The following is a 20,451-nucleotide window of genomic DNA, read 5'->3' as shown; positions in this document are numbered from 1 at the left end:
ATACTAAGAAAGAATATATCCAATGAACTTTATCCTTTATAATCTTGTTGTACTACGGATAAATTTTTTATAAGGAAATCATGTTTACCATAAGATTCATTATTTGAAAGAACTTATGTTGACTTGAAAAATCTTCTTTCAGATCATGAGTTACGAAAGATCTTATCTGATCGTCCTAATGATCAAGATGAAATATTATTTACAAAGAAATCCTTGTCAACCTCTTCAAAACGAATTTGAATGAGCCTCTAAAGAATATTTTATGAACCTCTAATGAATATCAAGTTTCGTTATTGGTTAACTGAGTCTGTTGAAACAGAAGGATTATTTTAATATGATGTATCCAAAATAAAAGATAGGATGTGAGGAGTATTATAAAACTAGTAATATAAAATTGATAAAATTGACTTTTTAATGAGTTAAAATACTTTTTACAAGCAAAATGCTCTTCCGGCATGTCTTACGTGTAAAACAAAATGCATTTACCCATTGAAATTGTGAAGGATTCAAATACTCCAAAAGCTCTTCCAGGCTGCAATGACTTTTGGAATGGTAATACTAAACTTTTTTTTGTCTTTTTGAGAATCCAGGTAGTACTAAACTTTGGGTTTTGTTATCTTGGTACACTAATGATACAAATTAAAGAGTATTTAATACTTCATTAAATAAAATTTTCCATATTCCAAAAACAGAGTTAAATTGTAACAACTAGAGGAAAAGCATATATATATATATATATATTTAGAATTTTTATGTGCAAACCAAAAAGAATTAACTAATGCCTTATTTTTTTTACTTTGAAAAGTATAAGTTGCAATTCGTAATTGCAAATTTGAAATTCATCAAGAGTCTTATAATTCAGTAGCATGACTTAATTTTCTTTGTAAGAATCAAGATTCAAATATCTCATTCCCTACTTAGAACAAATAACAATTGAATTATCAAAATAAACAATATTTATAAAATCTCTTAACAATACATTTTGTTAACAATATACTATATTTATGAATCATCTTTTTGCTTACCATGTTCCCAAAATACTTGGCCTTAAGTGCATCATACTGCCAGCCAACGAATCCAACCCCCAAAACACATTTGAAGTGTCTTTTTCTTCTTTTTTTCAGATTGGGAATTTAGCATTAATAAGTTCGAGCAGAACATCATAGATTTGATGGAAAAACACATTAAACAAAAGGAGAGGAACCAAATGTCCAAAAAACCAATGATAAATATGTTTGCATGAAAAGTTGATATGGCAAACAGAACCACCCAAAAAAGCATCTCAAGTCAAGCCTGTAAACTTTGTCCAATGTTTTATGCATACAAAACTCTTCAGGTTAAATTTTCATTTAGTGAACAATTCATCAGTGCAGGCCTGTTCTATAATATGGCTGCACTACTGACAAGAAAAATCTATGAATTGGTTCAGTCCTCAATTTTGTACAATTGTATTGGTGTGAGAGATTTGGTTATTTTCATTGGCTCCCTGGAAAAACCTGAAAAGAAAGGATCAAGTTCATTAGGAAGAAGTACAAAGACATACAAGTAGCAACTAAAGGCGGGCCAGCTAAATGTGAAATTAAAAAATAACACGAAAAAATGAAGCTTTTATCTATTCAATTGCATGCAGCCTATGTCACAAAAATCCTTGTTGCCAGTCATAACATCAAATAATAAAAGAATAATTCTAGTAATCTTTTAACATACCAATTGAATGCCAATCTGCTATTGAAACATCTTGCCATATGCCTTCCTCTCCAGATCGCGTCTATCAGAAATCTGCAGCAGTTATTTAACATTCAGAATCTCATTCCAATGATTCATCAGAGGGAAAAAAAAAAAAAACCCACTAAAACGAGTTATTCCTCGTCCAAACATATAGCTTATAGCTTGCTTTAATGTACTAACCTTCTTCTTAGCAGCAGCAAACTCTTTCTTTATTCCAGCTGAGAAAAACAACAATTACAAATAGGCTTTCAGAAGAAAACATATGTAATTTTACTATCTATTTATCTTAAATATTGAACAAATAGTAAATATTCACAAAATCCAAACATAATACCCCCTTTCACAAATCACAAACAATCAAAAAAATATGTGTTGATTTATAAAGCACTTTGTTTGGAGAGATTTTAGGGAGGATGGAAAATTGAGGGGAGAAAAGTGGAGAGTAAACTTTCTAATGGGTGTTTGGTTGGAAGGGGGAGAGGAAAAAAAAAATAGTGGGGCCTAAGTGTTTTCTCTCCGGATCCACCAAAATGTTTTCTTCCCAAAATGGAGAGAAAACTTAGAAGAGAAAACTCAGTGCATTAAAAAGACTGGTGCACATAGGTTTTCGTTTCTCAGACAGTTTGGCTTTTTTTTTTTTTTCCTTTTTCCTCCTCTGATTTTTATCCCAATCCGTTATACAGTCATACTACTGCTATCTATTTTTTCTTTTTTTTTGGTTATCAAAAAATATCTTCTTTTTTGTTAAATTTTGCAATTTTTTTCCTTTTCTTCTTTTTATTTTTGGCCTTTTCCTGTACTTCTCTTTATTTTTTTAGTGCTCATCTTCCTTTAGCTTGTTCTCTTTTAAAAGAAATTTGAATTGTTCATACACAATTTTTTAAATAAAAAATGTGTTACTTTTTTATTTTATTTAATGGGGACATAATTGTAAATTTATACTTACTTCATTTTCCATCCTCTCATTTTTCCTCCCAACTAAACAAAAGAGTTTTTTCATTCTTCCACTTTTCCATCCCTCCAACCAAACATACATAAGGGAAAATTAAATATTTTCTATCCTTCCACTTTTTCATTCTCTCATAATTTTCTATCCTCCCACTTCTCTACCCCTCCAACCAAAACGGACCCTAACTTTTTTGTTTGGTTGAAAAAAAAAAAGTGAAATAATAGAAAATGTAGTTTATATAAATTGACTCTTATGCCCTTGTTACATAATAGGTAATAAATAAATTTATTTATACTTATTAAATAATATAAAAATTAATACATCACACATATAAATTTATATTTTTTTTTCTTTGTTATTATATAAAATTAATCTTTTCATCAAAAAATATATAATATAATCTAATATGTATACTATATTATAATATATATATATATAGTACTATTCAATGCAAGTAGTGGGCAACGCAAGTACTATTCAACTAAAATCTGTGAAGAGTCCGGAATGAAGAGGCCAAAGAATGAAGATTGATGAGAGTTATTGGGTTAAGTGGAGGTAGGTGAAAGCAAAAAAGGTTAAGAGTAGATTTGTATTTTACACACAACAAGCATTTTCATCCCTCTTTTCTCTCCATTTCGGAGAGAAAAGTTTTGTGTGGGCCCGGGTAGAAAATGCCCGGGCCTCACCTAAAAGTTTTCTTTCACCTCTTCCCAACCAAACAATACACAAACACATTTTCTCTCCAAAGTTTTCCATCCACCTTATTTCACCTCCAAACAAACACTCCCTTAACTAAATATCTAGAGACAAACTTCTAAAAGTAGTAGTCATCAAGTAATAAGATTACAATGACCGACAAAAAAAAAAAAGTATGATGAATTCTGAAATATCACTGACCATCATTTGGTTCCAAATCCAATGCCTTCTTGAAGCTTTCAACAGCAGCATCAATGTCATTAAGTGCCATATATGCCTGATAGATCAGGAGGACAATTCAATTAGTTAGAATAATAAAAAGATGCATCATATTTGTGAAGAGATATCATCCAGGAAGAATGGAGGGTAAAAAATGTAACTAGGGAAAACTAAGGCAATCCTAAAAAAATTGTGGCCAGCCAAGCAGACAGAAGATATCTGAAATCAAGTACTTCTAATTCTAAAATGATGCATTGTTTAGGCATTTCAAATGCTTATAGACAAAAATGATAAAAAGACACATTTAAGAACAAATTTTTTAAACTCATGAACAAAAATAAAACTTTCAAATGAGGAAACAAGGCAGAAAAGGAAGGTGCTAAGCTTAAGATTTACAGAGGTAAAAGCATAGAATAAGCATCTGAACAGACATACATGACAGGCTCAGACCAAATATAATTAAAAGTTCCCATCCTTTTAATGATGTAAGTCCTTACACTGAAGGAAAATACCAACCTGACCCTGGCGGAACAAAGCTTTCACATTGTTATCTCCATCACGCATTGCAAATTCTGTGTCTAGCAATGCTCCTTTCAGATCCCCTAACTTCAACTTACAAGCCTAGAGCAACACACAGCATCAACTGGTAAGTAGACAAAAGCAGCTTTGAAATTGAAAACAAAGAGGAAGAATTATATAATATAAGGGACTTTAACAGAGGAAGGATTACAGGAAATATACTAACAAATATTTCCACTGCTCATTTTGGGTCTGCTTTTCATTTCAATTTACAGTCAGTAGCTCAATCATCTGTAAAAACAATCAAATGGTAAAAGGAATGACTTACGGAGCTGTTAGTGAAGACTTGGGACTTTGCCTTTCTCAAACATGAACTCTTCTCTGCAGTCCCAAGAAATAAAGCATAAAATTAGAACAGAGGCATGGGAAATTGCTAACATTTTCACAACATCATCAAGGCACAAATAAACAATTTGACAAAAGTTATAGCTCACCTTCATCAATCCCTTCTTTCTCCCAGCACACATCCAGATAGCGTAAAGCCTTCCGATACTTTTTAAGAGCCATCTTATAGTCTTGTTTCTGTACATGGGAATTATTAATGTGTTGTAAATACTGAAAAGATTTTAAACACCCCCTTAAAAAAAAAAAAAAAAATGTAAAAGAAATGAATCCACTGAACACCACAAATAAAAACTTCTTTCACCAAATTTCTTTCCCACCCTAAGGATTTAAATTTCAACTAAAAATTTCTCTGAAGTGTCAGGTTAAAAAAACATTAACCTGCAATTTTGTTTGATTAGTGAATTACACATGCACCTAGGGTTTCGGGAACATATGACCCTACCCTCCACCCATGGTTGTGAGGGAAGGAAGTGTCATTTGAGCTAGGGGCCTAGGGCTCATTAGCAACTGAAATGCAACCATTATAAACATTACCTTGTAATGTTCATTGCCCAAAGACTTAACAGAATCAACAGCATTCATCCACCAGGAGAGCTCATTAGGACTATCATCAAGGTCAACTGGCCAATCAGGATAAGTATCACCATCTTTGAAAAAATTACATATTCCATCGTCCTCCCCCTCAGGAATTTCTCCACAATCCACAATCACAACATGGGCAGTAGGATAATCTCCATCATCAGCTGTAACATGCTCAATTGATCGCACCACTCCCATTCCTTTAGCTACCTTCCCAAACACAACATGTTTTCCATCCAGATGAGAAGTGCGAGTTGTTGTGATGAAAAACTGAGACCCGTTTGTGTTAGGACCAGAGTTAGCCATAGATAACATTCCTTTCCTTTCATGCTTTAGTTCAAAATTCTCATCTTCAAATTTCAAGCCATAGATAGATTCTCCCCCAGTACCATCACCGGCAGAGATATCTCCACCTTGTATCATAAAGCTTTTAATAACACGATGAAAACGGCTTCCCTGAAATGACAATTTTCATATATTGAAAACCAATTAAGATAAGCATCACTGAGCTCTTCCAAAGACAAATACAACCAGCCACAGAAATATATTAAGCAATTTGGAAGGAAAGATAATAAGGTCATTTTTCTAGTGAATGTCAACAATAAGAAGCTCTAACTCCCCATATTAACTGATATATTGCCCACACTTCTTAACCAGAAGAAACTAAACTAGAAAAATGGGGACTCTTTTCTTGATTTTTTTTTTTTTTTTTTCCTCGTTGGCTAGCCACACTTCTTAACCAGAAGACACTAAATTAGAAAAATGGGGACTCTTTTCTTGATTTTTTTTTTTTTTTTCCTCGTTGGCTAGGCATGATGTTAATTTATGATACCTAATAACTTCCATGACCCAACCCATCTCTCTACAAACTATATGTTTGGAAGCTTATAAAGGAAATGGAAAGATTTGGAATGATAAATTATAAAGTAATGAGTTTTTTTAAGGCATTTAGGAGTATATTAAAGATGGAATGGAAATTTGAAAGAAATATATAATTTCACTACTACAGTTCTTGATATTTCATTGAAAATTTTATGCTTTCAAGGACATCCATAACAAATTCCCCGCAGTTAATGAGGGGAACAAAACATTCCGCCTAATTTTAAATAATCCAAACAACTCCATTCCTTTCCACCGTTCAACAGTCCATCCAAAACACACTGTAAGTCTAGCCCATATTAAATATCACTAGCGCATATTAAGCATGAAATTTATTGAATATCACCAGTGCATATTAAGACCAGGAATGTGAAAAGCTATAGACAACCAGCCTAAAATTCAGTTATTACTTGCCAGGGCTTTATTCAATCGCTTCCATTATTTCACAATTTTTACACACAAATTCGAGCTTAGAGCAATCACAGCACATTGCAACAAACAGTCAGTCATTACTCATATGTTGATAATTGCTTGTGTTATGGAAGGCCAAAACCTGTTTCTCTCAACTACAGTTGGAAAAGGTAAAAAATATTTCCCACGTACGTACTATAGTTGAAAGGAAGTTCTATTATTTCAAAAATTTACACCTTCCATCCAAAAGCATACAGCCTGTGTCCAGTGTACAAATTCACAGAACATGTGTCCGTGTTCGTATCCCAACGTATTCATTGAAACAAACACGGAATGACATCAGATATTCAGAGTACATTTGTGTATTAAAATTTGTGAGAAATCATCATAAACAGAAGCAGAATCGAATCACATCTTTCTACAAAAAAAAGTTCTTGTGCCACATAAAGTGGCACAACATTAGTCACAACTTGCCCATACAGTGAGTTGTAGATGGTGAAGAGGTGGACCCACTTCAACCCTCCACCTCCCACAACTCCCTAGTCGAGTTGTGGCTAATGTTGTGCCACTATATGTGGCACAAGAATTTCGCTTCTACAGAAGCTAAGAATATTTTTTTTGAGAAGAGAAGAATAATGTACTTAAATTATTATCAAGGGCATCAGCGTCTTTTCAAGGACAAAAGAAATACTGACTTTTCCATCATTACTATAGAGCACGAAGATGTACAGACACAAATACCCTCACAATCAATTGTGAAAGTACCAGCAACCAACATCCATCACCATCTTTCTCAATCACACAGGACAACCCTGTCATTTCAGCACTAACCAGAAAGCTCAGTTTAGCCCAAGTGCATGTACCAATTTATATCAAAAAGATACATTTACAGATTTACTTCACCAAAGAAAGAAAACCCAAATACATATATCAGATGTATACCAAAAAATAAAACACAGATATATAAACATTCATATGAAACACACACGTATATACCTTTTTTTTTTTAATATAAAAAGCATATAGTCACAAATAGCCTTAAATAAATTCACCAGCAAACAAAATGATCAAGGACACGAAAGTACTACTATTTTCTTCACTTTCGTCCATGATCAAGAATACCCAGTTGGTTATGTACATAAATACACACATACATCATGCACATAGATATATTGTTTGCGTGTTCATAAAAAAAAAAAAGGATATATTGTTTGTGTGTGAAGAAAGAAAGAGAAAGAAGACCTTGTAATGAAGTGGGACACCAGTGTTGGGACCAATGCCTTTCTCACCAGTGCAAAGAGCTCTGAAGTTCTCAACAGTTTTGGGCACCACATCGTTGTAAAGCTCCACAACTATCCTCCCTTCAAGCTCTCCTCCTATGCTTATGTCCAGAAAACACCTTGGCCTACCCATATCTCTCTCTCTTAGTGTTTCTTTCCGGACTCTTCTCTGGCATATAGTGGGGAACAAGAGAGAGAGAGAGAGAGAGAGAGAGAGCGTGTTAATGAAACAATGAAAGAACCCCTGGTAAGTGTGGTTGGGTTAGTATTTATAGACTTCTCTGGAATCTGCCAAAATTTCAAACACCTCGGTAGTTCAATAGTTTATTGAAGGAGGCACAGTTGTTGTTGTTTTGTTTACTTTCTGCTGCTGTTGTGTTTTTACTTTTTATCTGACTCGCTAACGTTAGTCCTATACGGTATACGATTTTTTTTTTTTTTTCCAGATACCCTTTGTCTCTTCCCACGTTTTCTTTCTACTCCCTGTAATTTTTCAAATTTTGCACTTACTATTTAACTCCCTATATTGTTAGGAAATCTAAATAACACCCAAATCCTTATTTGAATATCAATAATAATAATAATAAGAATTGAACAAAGTTTGGCTGACTTTGGTAATAGGTTACAACTTTCATTAAAAAAAAAATTAGTATGGCTACATATTTTGAAAATCTAATTATTGGACTGCATATTACTTATGCTCTTAACACACTTGTCAAATTTTATATAAATCGAATGTTATTTACTATATGATCCATAAATTTATTTTTTATGCATAATTCTATACTACAAAAACTTACAATTTAAAAAATTGATTGATAATATAGCTATTGATCTTTAATTTTTTGAAAATTTTGCAAACATGAAGGATATAAAAAGAAAATGTAATCTAATAATGGATTTGTCAAAATTCACATCTAATAAAAAGATATTGAGTGAAAAAGTATGTAACCAAATTTTGTCCATAATAATTTAGACATGTAATGAATATTGTAACCTACACAAATATTTTAAAATTTTTTATTTGACAAATTGTGACGTCGCTTGCAATTTTACAAAAGCTCATTATTAACATCATTTTTATTAAACTAATTACAGCATATTAATTCAACAATTATAAAAGATTTTGTATTTTTAAACATATTACCTTCAAATATGGTGAATCAAGCTCCATTTTGAGCTAATTAGGTCGGATCTAGGTTATTCGCAATCCATATTCATTATTAATAATTTGGAAAATTTTGGGTTGAACTAATTTGGAAAGCTCCTTCATCTTTATTCATATTTTTCAATTTTAAATAAATATATCATTTTCTTAATTATTGGATTATATATATGACTTTTTTTTTAGAATATATATATATATAAAGAGAATTTAGAAAGTTAGTTACTATCTCTTTCACTGTTAAAAATGCCTCTAATTTAATTTACTTATCATTATTCCATGGGGTTAAAATAGTAACTTGACAAAAAATTAAAAATATTCCTATAAAAGAAAAACGGAAAATTATTGAATACTCCGGTAATACTATAAATACTTACTCTCCCCTCTCACATGAATTATAGATCCCACCACAAATTTAATTAGTAGGACTCATAATTATGTGAGAGAAAAGAGTACGCATTTATAGTTCTCCGAAAATAACCAATCATTACCTAAGAAAAACTACCCCATGTCCCTTACTCCTAAAAATAAAATAAAAAATAAAAAATTCCTGCTAAAAAGGTCCTACCTACTTCCACTAGCCCAAGTTCTTATAACTTAAAAATAAAAAAACTTCCCACAGTTACTATCAAAAGAAAAAAAATAATAATAACATTCCCAAGGTATATCAAATAAACCAAAAAAAAACCCACGTCACGTTAAAAAAAATAAATCTAATCATACGCGCGAAACGCGTGTGATGATGTTAGTGTGTGTATATTAATTATTTTTTTTTTTTATTTTTCATAAAAAAATTAAAATTTAAAATTATTAACCAATACCCTAAGGGCACTCGTTAGTATTTTTTTTCATTTTTCATAAAAACTTTCTTTAAATAAATTATTAACCAATACCCTAAAAATACTCGTTAGCATTTCTCATATATACACACACATGACTTATTTGATTGTTTTGTTTTATGTGGAAAAACTCTACTTTATATTAACCTTATCCTTTTGTCATAATTGTGTTGGGATTGATGTATTTGGTTTTTCTCGTATATAATAGTTACCAATATTTGTTTATTTTGAACAAGTCAACAAAGTTTTCTTTATATTTCATCATAATTAAATAAGTGAAAACTAAGAGGTTGGATCAACTATTTTTTAACGCAGTTAGTGCACTTGTTTGAGTAATGGTTTTCATCTTTTGTAGAAAAAAAAAATAGAAAAATCATAAAACCAAAAAATTATCTTCTTTTGTCTTTTCTTTTCTTAAATGCACATTGTTATTACTAGGAGTACTATAAATACATATTCCTCCTTCTCATATGAATTATAAATTCTACCATAAATATAATTAGTAAGACCTAATTAAAAAGTAGTAACTGACATTCTAATTAAAATAATTAGCATTCTACTATCGCAATGAATGTTAAAAATAAAATAATAGAATTAATAGAAAATGAATGTAGAATTGGCAAAAAGGTGCAAATGTCTTTTCTAGTCATTATTTCCCTAAAACTGCCTATACACTACCCACCCCTAGTAACTCTCAACCACCACCAAAATCTCAATTTTTTAGACCACACAACGGTTATGACTCATCCAACCCAACTCAGCCCAACCCAACACAACACATCACCATCATACATGACAAACCATAAAACCCTTAAACTGAGTAAATCCTACTAGCTAGGGCTGTCTACGAGTTGGGCGGGTCGGGTTTGTGCCCAACCCAAAACCAACCCGCCGAAGATCGGGTAGGTAGGTGTCCAACCCGCAACCAACCCGAAAGAGGGTCAAGTTTCACAGGTTGGTTTCCCGTCAGGTGAGCATCGGTTTCGGGTGAAGCCGAAACCCGCCAGAAACCATCGAAAAAAGGCAAAAATTAGCGAGGTATCGCCCGACCCGTCCAAGATTTGGTGAGATCTAGCTGGATCTGGTAGATATTTTGTCAAATCTGATGATTTTTCCCCCAAATCATGCCAAGAATCGCTAGATCTAGTGTATCTATGTTAGATCGGATTGTTTTGGTCGTCGAAATCTGCCAAATCATGCTAGAAAACTCATAGGAAAGCTTGAGAATTCGTAGGTATCTTTCTCTCTTCGGGCGGGTTGAGTTTAATGGGTTTTGAAGGAGGGGACCCGAAACTGACCCGCCGGTGTCAGGTTTTGGAGCTAGGGACCCGTGTTCGACTGCTGGAGCAATCGAATTGGGTTGCAATGGGTCGGGTACAGGCGGGTTGGGCAAGAGGGCATGTGGGATGGACAACCCTACTACTAGCACACGCTTTATAATTAACAGCCGTAACTATGCTTCCTTCCAGAGACACCATTGCTTTAAAACTCATCAAACCGAAGAACTAATGACCCACCCTCAAAACATCAACAAAAATTAGGTATTTACTCATTGTTCCTCTTCCCATTCTTTGAATTAGGACCAGTGCAATACCTAGGTGCATTGTATTACACCGGGTGCAATTCACCCTATCATGTCTCACAAAAAAAATTTACTTTTTATATTTTTAAGTTTTACTTTTTACTCTACTTTAATTTTTTTTCTTAACTTTTTTAATTAATGGTTGAGATTGAAAGTTGCAAAAGCAACTTTCAATCTCAAGCCTCCATAGGAATTACATCAAGTACAATAACCTAAGTATTGCACTTGATCTCAATTCCTATTCTTCTTCAGCTCACTAGTAAGATTAGGCAATAATCAATAATGACTAGTTTAGGAATTAATGTCGGTGTGGAAAAAGTTCTGCATGTTTCGAATGTGAGGTCCACTCTCTTGTGAAGGGGGGATGCATGTTTTCGAATCATGCAATACTTTTCTCGTTGGTGTGGGCTATTTTTGTCTGTTTGCTAACTGTCATTTCTGTTAACTCTAAAGTCTAAACTTTTGAACTTCTTGTTAACTCTAACATTGAATTAGATGGTAGGATACTAGCTCTAGCTGTCACAATTACTCTAATATTAGGGTGGCAATTATGACTGATCCCCAACGCACCTTTTCGTTTTCTTGGTTCCTGATGGAACTCAAAATCTTCTACGAACACAAAAGATTCCTCATATATAATATAATGCGTCAACTATGGCTCATTGATTGTAAATTGTTATCTTCAAAAAATGACGCATATATCATATTATATGATTTCGCTTTTTTTTTAAAATTTATTTTCAAAGTCAACTTTATAATTTTCACTCTCAGCTAAAATTTGTGTAACTTTTAAACTCTTTTTAAAAAAAATGAAAATTGTTAGTGAATGTCTTCAAATCGTTGATTAAGAAAAAAATTTAAAAAAAAAAACTAAAACTAAAAAATAAAAGTTACTGATTTTTCTGATAACTTTTTATATTTTTTTATAAAAACAATATCAAAACTTTCCTATAACATTTCGTCAATGAATACCCTAAAATAAGAAACAGAAAATAAAAATAGCGATTTTGTTTTTTTGGCGGTGAGGGTAGGAACACCATAATAGCATTCCATTGAGATTGAGAAGTTTTGTGCACATGCAAGGTTCTGCCGGCCTTAGTTTTAATATTTGTTTTTTTTATGACAATTAGTCCTAATATTTTCAAAAATTGTGTTTGAGCCCAAAGCTATTTTGATTTTGGACCTTTAATCTACTTTGAAGTTTATTTTTTTAATCAAATGGCAATAAATATATAGTGCAGATTAATTAAAGGGTTATCTTATCTCTTCGAAGTTCCAACTCTCTCAGCCTTTCTATAATATTATTAGAAACCTCCTCATCGAGAAGACAAAATACATGGGCAAGGAAGCACATGTCGATTATTGCAACAACTGGTGCTTGACATATCGTCGAGACTACCTGTCCTTAAAAGCAAAAACAACTTTATGTTTCATATTAAATGCCCCATATCATTTGTAACTTAACGACCTATAATTGGAACAAACAATGACTTATCATATCAGGTGTGTGTACAATCAATTCCTTGACCTACACACATGCAGTGACCTATCAACGGTATCGTCTTTTGGAAATGACCTACCTTACAGGCAAATGACTCGTCCTATAAGTGAAAACAACTTATTGCATCTTTCAAACCCCACCACCCCTCAAAAAAAAAAAAAAAAAAAACTTATTGCATCTTTCGAAAGGGAAAAGAAAATTTAATAATAAGACACCCCACCCTCCAATTAAGGCTTCAGGTGAATGATTGTGTTTTTGAGCAAGAATGGACTCAAAATTTTGATACAAGGAGAGTCGAAGTATAAGTAAAAAAAATGATAAAGTTTCAAATAAGTAGCTATTTAGTATCAAGAAAGGAAAATATTCAAAATTTTTGTTTCGTATATATAATAATGCAACCATCATTAAATAAAGACAAAAACACAAAATTTTATTATTTTTTACTACATTAGAGCATTTGCATCAGCTTATGCAAAAATTTATATTTATTTAAACACAATAACCTACTTTTTTATTTTATATACTCACTATTATTTATTTTATACTACATTTCATCATAATACTTTTTCTTTATCAATTTTTTATTATTATCTCAAATCACCTCTCTCTTCCTCAACCAAAAACCATTGTCCCCAATCTTAATAATTTTAAAACATTCATTTGCATAGCAACAATAATTGTGTAAATTTTCCCAATCAACCCAAAATACATCCACATTAATCTATATATCATTGTACAAAAATACATTTGTACTATGATAATTTTGTAAATTTGCAAAAATACATTTGTGCTACAGTAATTATGTAAATTTGCATAGTTACTATAACACATGTATTTTTGTACAATAATACATAGATTGATGTCAGTGTATTTTGGGGTTAATTAGACAAATTTGGTGTCTTATGTTATTTTACAATTAATGCAAATTCTATTACAATAAAATCAATTTAAAATTGTAGGATAGGGGTCCAAATTTTTTGAAAGTGGGGGGCCCAAATATAAAATTGTAACAAAAACACCTATATATATATATATATGTATGTATGTGTGTGTGTGTGTGTGTATATATATAAATTTCTTAAGAACTAGGGGGCAGGTCTCGTGGGCCCCCACTTAGTCCTGGTTTTTAGATATCAATTAATTTTTTGTATAAAAAAAATTCAAATCTTAATCTCTTATTCATTGAGAATATATATACTTGTAAATATGACATTCATAAATAAATTAAGCTTTTACAAAACTTGAACGAGCCTTAGAGTTATCAAACTCTAATAAAAAGAGTACATTAGAAGGTGGATTTTCAAATAATTAGAAGGTGGATTTTCAAATAATATGAAATCTAAAATTATGGAACATCCTCTCTTCACTAAGGCATCAACATACTTTTATTGGTTTCTCGATAGCAATGTATCATTTCGCAACTATTGAAAACTTGGGCTAAACTCTTGCAGTCATTCACAGTAGTGTGAATGGGAATATTAGGACACGACTTATTATTATTTAAAGCCAGTACAAATTCCATGGCATCCAATTCCACAATTATATTTTGGATTTGGGGCTCCCTAGCTAGCAACAATAAGGTCATTTCTAACCATCTAAGCTTCTAAGCTTCAGCCATTACACTTGAAGCATGCCCAATTGTTTTAGAAAGTCCCTTCACCCAATTACCCTCCTCATTACAAATAACATTTACCCTACGGCCCTACCAACCCGACTTGTGTTCCCCTTGGTGGAATCATCGGTATTTAGCTTGAACCAACCCATCAAAAGTTTAGAGTGTGTTTGTTTGGAGATAAAATATAATGGATTGAAAAACTTTGAAAAGAAAATATAAGATAAAATGAGTTTGTGTGTTGTTTGGTTGGAAGGGAGGGGTAAGAAAACTTTTAAGTGGGGCCCATACATTTTCTACCCAGGGCCACAAAAAACTTTTCTCTCTAAAATGGAGAGAAAATATAGATGAAAATGTTGAGGAATATGGAAAAACAAAAACACCCTGAGAGACTTTTTCGCTCTCACCTAGCCCCTACCTAATTCTCACTTTCCCATCTCCTAATCATCAATCCTCTTACTTCAGCCTCTTCATAGCTACCGTAAGAACTCAACTTCTCTTCCTTTTTTTTTTTCCTTGTCCTCTTTCTATTATTTTGTTATTAATCTATTGTTTGCTGGTTGATTTTTTGTTTTTATTGTCTTCTCCAGTCCAGGTTCAAGTATGAGTTCATATGACATTTGTTTTTTTTTTTTTGTCATCATTCTTTCCTCTGTTTTCTTATTATTTTCCTTTTGTTTTCTTATTATAACCTTGTTATAAAATCTTAAGGTTATAAAATCTTTTGCCCAGTTAAATTTATATGAATAGTATTGTAATTTTTATATTATAATAATAAAGAAAAATAATATAAATTTATATGTATGACGTGATAAATTTTATATTATTAAATAAGTACAAATAAATATATTTTTTTACATATTATGTAACAAGGGTATAATAGTTAATTTATACAAATTACATTTTTTGTTCTCCCACTTTTCTCTTTAACTAAATAAAAGAGTTTTCCACCCTTTCACTTTTCTACCCCTTCAACTAAATACACATGAGGGAAAACCAAGGTCCCATTTGATATAATAGTTTAACAAAATATTTTCAATTTTTAAATAACATTACACGTATTTTTATACATTTTTTCGCTCACATATGTCTTTGCTACCAGTTCTGTTGTAATGCCTTTTTGGGCTCTTTTTTAACTAATGAAGTTACTCTGTTTCAAAAAAAAAAAAGACCTTGAATAGAGGGAAAATAAGTACAAGCTTCCATAGCCTTTCTTAAACATAGAGACTGTAGAGTTGGAATCTTGGGGAAACACAATTGCCCATAGGATAAGAGGAAGACATATGGATTATAAAACAATTTCCATTTATTTTTAGCCATGAATGAAAAGGGTTATCCCAAGAGAAAAAAATTCCCTCAGGGATATCAATGTTACTCCAAAATTACAAATACATGAAAAACATAGAGCTAATAAAGACACCAGCTTGTGTAAAAAAATGAAAACATAGGGTACAAAATTACAAATACATGAAAAGAGAGGAACCTCTATATAAAATGTTAAGGAAGTGCGAATATGTGTACAAAATAAATGTGGCACAGTGTCTGTTAGTTTTCACTGCGGTTGGTAAAGCAAAGCCCGAGGGTCTTGTCTGTCTTGTCTTGAATTTCTCGTCCGATTTACGACATGGGTGGTACGTACATTTTGGTTACGTCAATGAGAGAGATATCCCTGGGGACCTTGTCTGCACAAAGTGGAAAACCAACCAAGTCCTTAACCAAGAAATTCAAAATGTGTGGGGGCAGAGCTAAAAAGCTAATAACTCACACACAACAAAATTAGTTTGGAAGTTTCCCTAAAGTCCGAATTGCCTCTATGGTCCTCTTAAAAAAAAAAAAAAAGCCTCTATTGTAAAACAGTCTATTTCTTTTTTCAGTACACAGGTTTGAAATTTGTGGAGCACTCATCTACTTTGCATAAAGCATTTATTCATGAAAATTCATTGTAGCGTGTTTGTCAGGATTAAATACAGTCAAAAATACATTTTTGAATTCTATATTATGGTCATGTTCCAATTCGGTCTTCAAGTTTTTATAATTTTATTTTGGTATTTAGATTTTTAAATTTAATATCATTTTAATCCCCACCGTCACCTTACTTATAAGAAAACAATTTTAAGCTAGAAGTCCATTATTATGTATATAAGTGATTGAAATTTATTTAGTATTCCTTAACCTATGTCTTTATGACACTAGTTTTGGTCACCAAATTTAAATCATAACAAATGGCCATTTAGTTAGTAAAAGTAGTTTAGGGGGTTATTCATGTAAGTAGTTTAGGATTAGAGGTGTACAGCCAACTCGCCAATCCACTAAAATTGACTTGATCTAATCTTGAGTTGGGTTGGTTTTTAGGGTTGGTCTATTGAATTGGATTGTTATTTTTTTAAAAATTATATATTCTTTTGTTTATCAACTAGGTTAGGAAAGCACTGTATGACATCCTACTAACTTTAAAGCACTAATCAAATAGTTTGTGTTGGTTTAGTGCTATGCCCAGGCTTATTAGGTTATAAATTTGTTTTTATTTATATTGATATTATTCTAATGCTTAATAGAAAATTAAAAAAAAAAAAAAAAAATGTCCAACTCATGAGTCCAACCCGATCAAATCTAGGTAAGTTAGGTTGAGTTAAATGTTTTTTTTTTTTTTTTGAACTCAAAATAATGGGTTGAATTGAAGAAACTTCTCAACCCAATCCCTGCACACTCCAAATTATGTTTGAAAGATCATAAACTTTGTAAAAGTAGTTTACAACCATAAATCTTCAAACGAAAAGGCTGAGGAAAATGTTTGAAAAGAAAATTGTGTAAGGACCATCTAAGTAATAAAACAATTACACGTACAGTAGCGTGGGTACACTGACCGGCCTATGCCAAAAAGAAGAACAAGAAGGATAAATGATACGATTCTACAAAATTTTCGGCCCCACCATCACAGCTTCACTTAATGATGGGGCCCAGCCCAATGTGACTGGATAATGTATTTTTTAAAAATTAAATGTCTATGACACTTATTAAAATAGTATACATCTCGTCAGCCTTCTGTTTCATTGCCAAACGGGCCCAATTTAATAGTACAAAAAAAAATGACCACTTGACAAAATAGATAATGCTTAAAATGCTTAATTTTCAAGGAAAGTTAGCAACTTGCAACCATTAAAAAACAATCAATGTGGGATGTAAATTGAGTCCACGCAGAGATGACTTTTGCACAGCTACATTATAAAGCAAGGAAGTGGGACAATAAAGAAAAAGAAGAAGACAGAATATATGGTATAAAATAAGTTATTCTACTACATAAACTGTCCAAAAGTTTGATTATAATTCTGTCCTATTACTACAATATGTATATCTCTATGATTAGCGAATGCCAAGCTTGGAAAATGCCAATGTAGTTATTGTTTGACAAATCTGGTTAAAAATTAGTGCCAAAGATTAGGTGTTTGTGTCACTAGAATGCAGCACTAAGATTATGATTGGTTAGGTGCTGATTTCTTTGTATTACTTAAGATACCCCTATTAGATTTGCACAGATGTGTTCAGTGTGCTTAGAATTCTAGAAAAGCCACTTAAAACTAGATGAGATTAATGTTTCAGCTTATTTGAGTTTTTTTATTTTATTATTTTTTTAATACTATTTATGAGTCTTATAAGACAGCAAGTGGGGAGAAGAAAATACAACGGCAATTTGTAAAACTTTTCCAACCTTTGTAGTCGAGCATTGAAACAATAATAAGGGTTATATGTTCCTCAAGAGAGTGCCGAGGAGCAAAATTTCATACTTCAGTCCATGTTCTTGTCATTCCACCCACTCACTATAATGTTTAGTTGTTGCAATCCTCACTCAGGCCTAGTTCTTAAACTCATTTTCTACAAATTCATTGTATTGGGCTAATTGGGTCTGAGTCCACTCGTCCAGCAGAAAAAGTGCTCAGATCCAGTCTCTACATATACTATTTATACTATTCATAGGTTCTTTTGTACAATTTAGTTAGCTTTTAACTTTTTTTTTTTTTAACACGTTCAACAAAAAAAAAAAAATTAATTTCAGCTAACTAAACTATATTCTCAGTCAGACCTTTAATTAGAAAAATTGTACATATTCTTGAATGAATTTACTTTTCAGTGGATATGGGCTACTGGCTAGCCAAAAAACTTGCGGAATCCCATGCGGCCGAACAGGTTCAAACCCAAGAGGAATAGGTACCAACCTGCCTGGCCTTGTTCTCAGTTGTGGGCCTGCTTTGGAATCCAATGTGGGCTTATCAGAGCACTAGCAGGCCCAAAAAAAGTTATATTTTATAACCTCAAAAGTTTCTTTAGTTATTATTAAACTCACTTTACAATATACCCAACATTCTAGTTTTTATATTTATACCATCTTGTTTAAATATTCATTCTTTTTTCTTTCTTTATTTATACCATCTCATTTAAATATTCTTTTTATTCTTTCTTTATTATTTGTTTCCAACGGTCATATTTTCAAATAAGTAACGGTCATATTTTTTAAAACTCGACCCGACTTTTTTTAATGGATTTTTTTTTAATCAAACAATCATATTTTTGGAAATCCATATTTCTATGAGAATTATTTGTTTGGAAAAAAATGTGTTTAAATTCATTTACGCAAAACACGCTATATATTGAACCTGTCAAAATCCATTTACATAAAACATACACTATATAATAAACCTGTCAAATTCCATTTACACCCTATATAATGTACCTGCCTATCAAAATTCATTTATGCAAAACACACTGTATAATGAACCTGTCAAAATCCATTTACATGAAACATACACTATATAATGAACTTGTCAAATTCTATTTACACACTACATAAAGTACCCGCCAAAATTCATTTACACAAAACACATTATATAATGAACTTGTCAAATTTCCCATATACAAAACACAAACTATGAACCTATCAACCTGCCAAGAAGTAGTTTCAATTGAACATTACTACCAATGTAGTCTATAGAATACTCACATACATATTATATCAAATTACAATAAAAAGTCACATACATAATGTCATACATTCAAGTTCCTACAAATCGCCTTGTCTTTGCCATAAATGGTCAATGATGTCGGATTGAAGTTGAGAATGAATTTCTTAGTCTTAAATGTGTTGATAATTTTGGATGAATGCAGTAAATTCATTTGTCTGCTCACGTGACACTTGTATTTGAGGAGTTTCATCGAGTTGTTCATAATCGAAGTCAACTACTTCATTTTCATCTCGCTCATCTTCAATGATCATGTTATGGAGAATTATGCACGCTTTCATTATGTCTTGGAGTGTTTCAGGGAAGAAAAATCTTGCAGGTCCGCATACAATTGCGAATCTTGCTTGAAGCACTCCAAATGCATGCTCTACATCCTTCCTATATGTCTCTTGGACTTTTGCAAATAATTTTTTTTCCTCCTTGTGGAGTTGAAATTGTTTTCACAAATGTTGACCACTTTGGATATATGCGATTGGCAAGATAGTATCCCATTATGTAGTCATTGACATTGATTAAGTAATTAACTGCTGAAGCACGTCCTTCTACTAGCTCATAAAATATATTAGACATTTGTAACACATTAATGTCATTATTTAACCTAGGTAACTCAAAAAATGCATGCCATATCCAAAGATCATATAATGCCACTGTTTCCAAAATAATGGTTGGTTCACGAATTTGACCACTAAACTAACCTTTATATGCAATTGGACAATTTTTTCATTTCCAATGCACGCAATCAATGCTTCCTAGCATCCCCGGAAATCCACAACTTTCACCATGAGCCAACAATCTAGCAATGTTTTCATTGTTTAAGGACCTTAAGTATTCTTTAGAGAAAATATCAACCACTACTGCAACAATATTTTTCAAACTCTCCATTGCAGTGGTTTCTCCAATCCGCACATTCATCCATAAAATCAGTCGTTACCCCATATGCAAGCATCCTAATTGCAGCGGTCATATTTTGAAGTGAAGATAAACCAAGCCTTTGGGCATTATCTCTTTTTTGGATAAAGTAAGTTTCATGAGCTTCTATCTTAGATTGAATACGGAGAAAAAGAGAACGACTCAT

The 20,451-nt window shown here is 32.1% G+C and overlaps 1 protein-coding gene across 1 annotated transcript; it reads right to left on the bottom strand.

Moving 5' to 3' along the window:
• Positions 1-1,208: 1,208 nt before the first annotated feature.
• Positions 1,209-8,019, bottom strand: LOC112010535 (peptidyl-prolyl cis-trans isomerase CYP40). Its single transcript, XM_024042880.2, has 9 exons — positions 7,628-8,019; positions 5,051-5,551; positions 4,606-4,693; positions 4,440-4,492; positions 4,109-4,213; positions 3,575-3,650; positions 1,909-1,946; positions 1,708-1,779; positions 1,209-1,496 (listed from the first exon to the last, which is right to left on the bottom strand). Exons 1-8 carry the CDS (start codon positions 7,796-7,798, stop codon positions 1,726-1,728), a joined length of 1,086 nt encoding a protein of 361 aa, XP_023898648.1. The 5' UTR covers positions 7,799-8,019; the 3' UTR covers positions 1,209-1,496; positions 1,708-1,725.
• Positions 8,020-20,451: the final 12,432 nt, after the last annotated feature.

This window comes from Quercus suber, unplaced genomic scaffold, assembly GCF_002906115.3.
Source record: "Quercus suber isolate HL8 unplaced genomic scaffold, Cork oak 2.0 scaffold_661, whole genome shotgun sequence".
In the NCBI taxonomy this organism is placed as follows: Eukaryota; Viridiplantae; Streptophyta; class Magnoliopsida; order Fagales; family Fagaceae; genus Quercus; species Quercus suber.
Note: the sequence above shows the minus strand (reverse complement) of the source record. Positions and strands in the feature narration are given on the sequence as shown.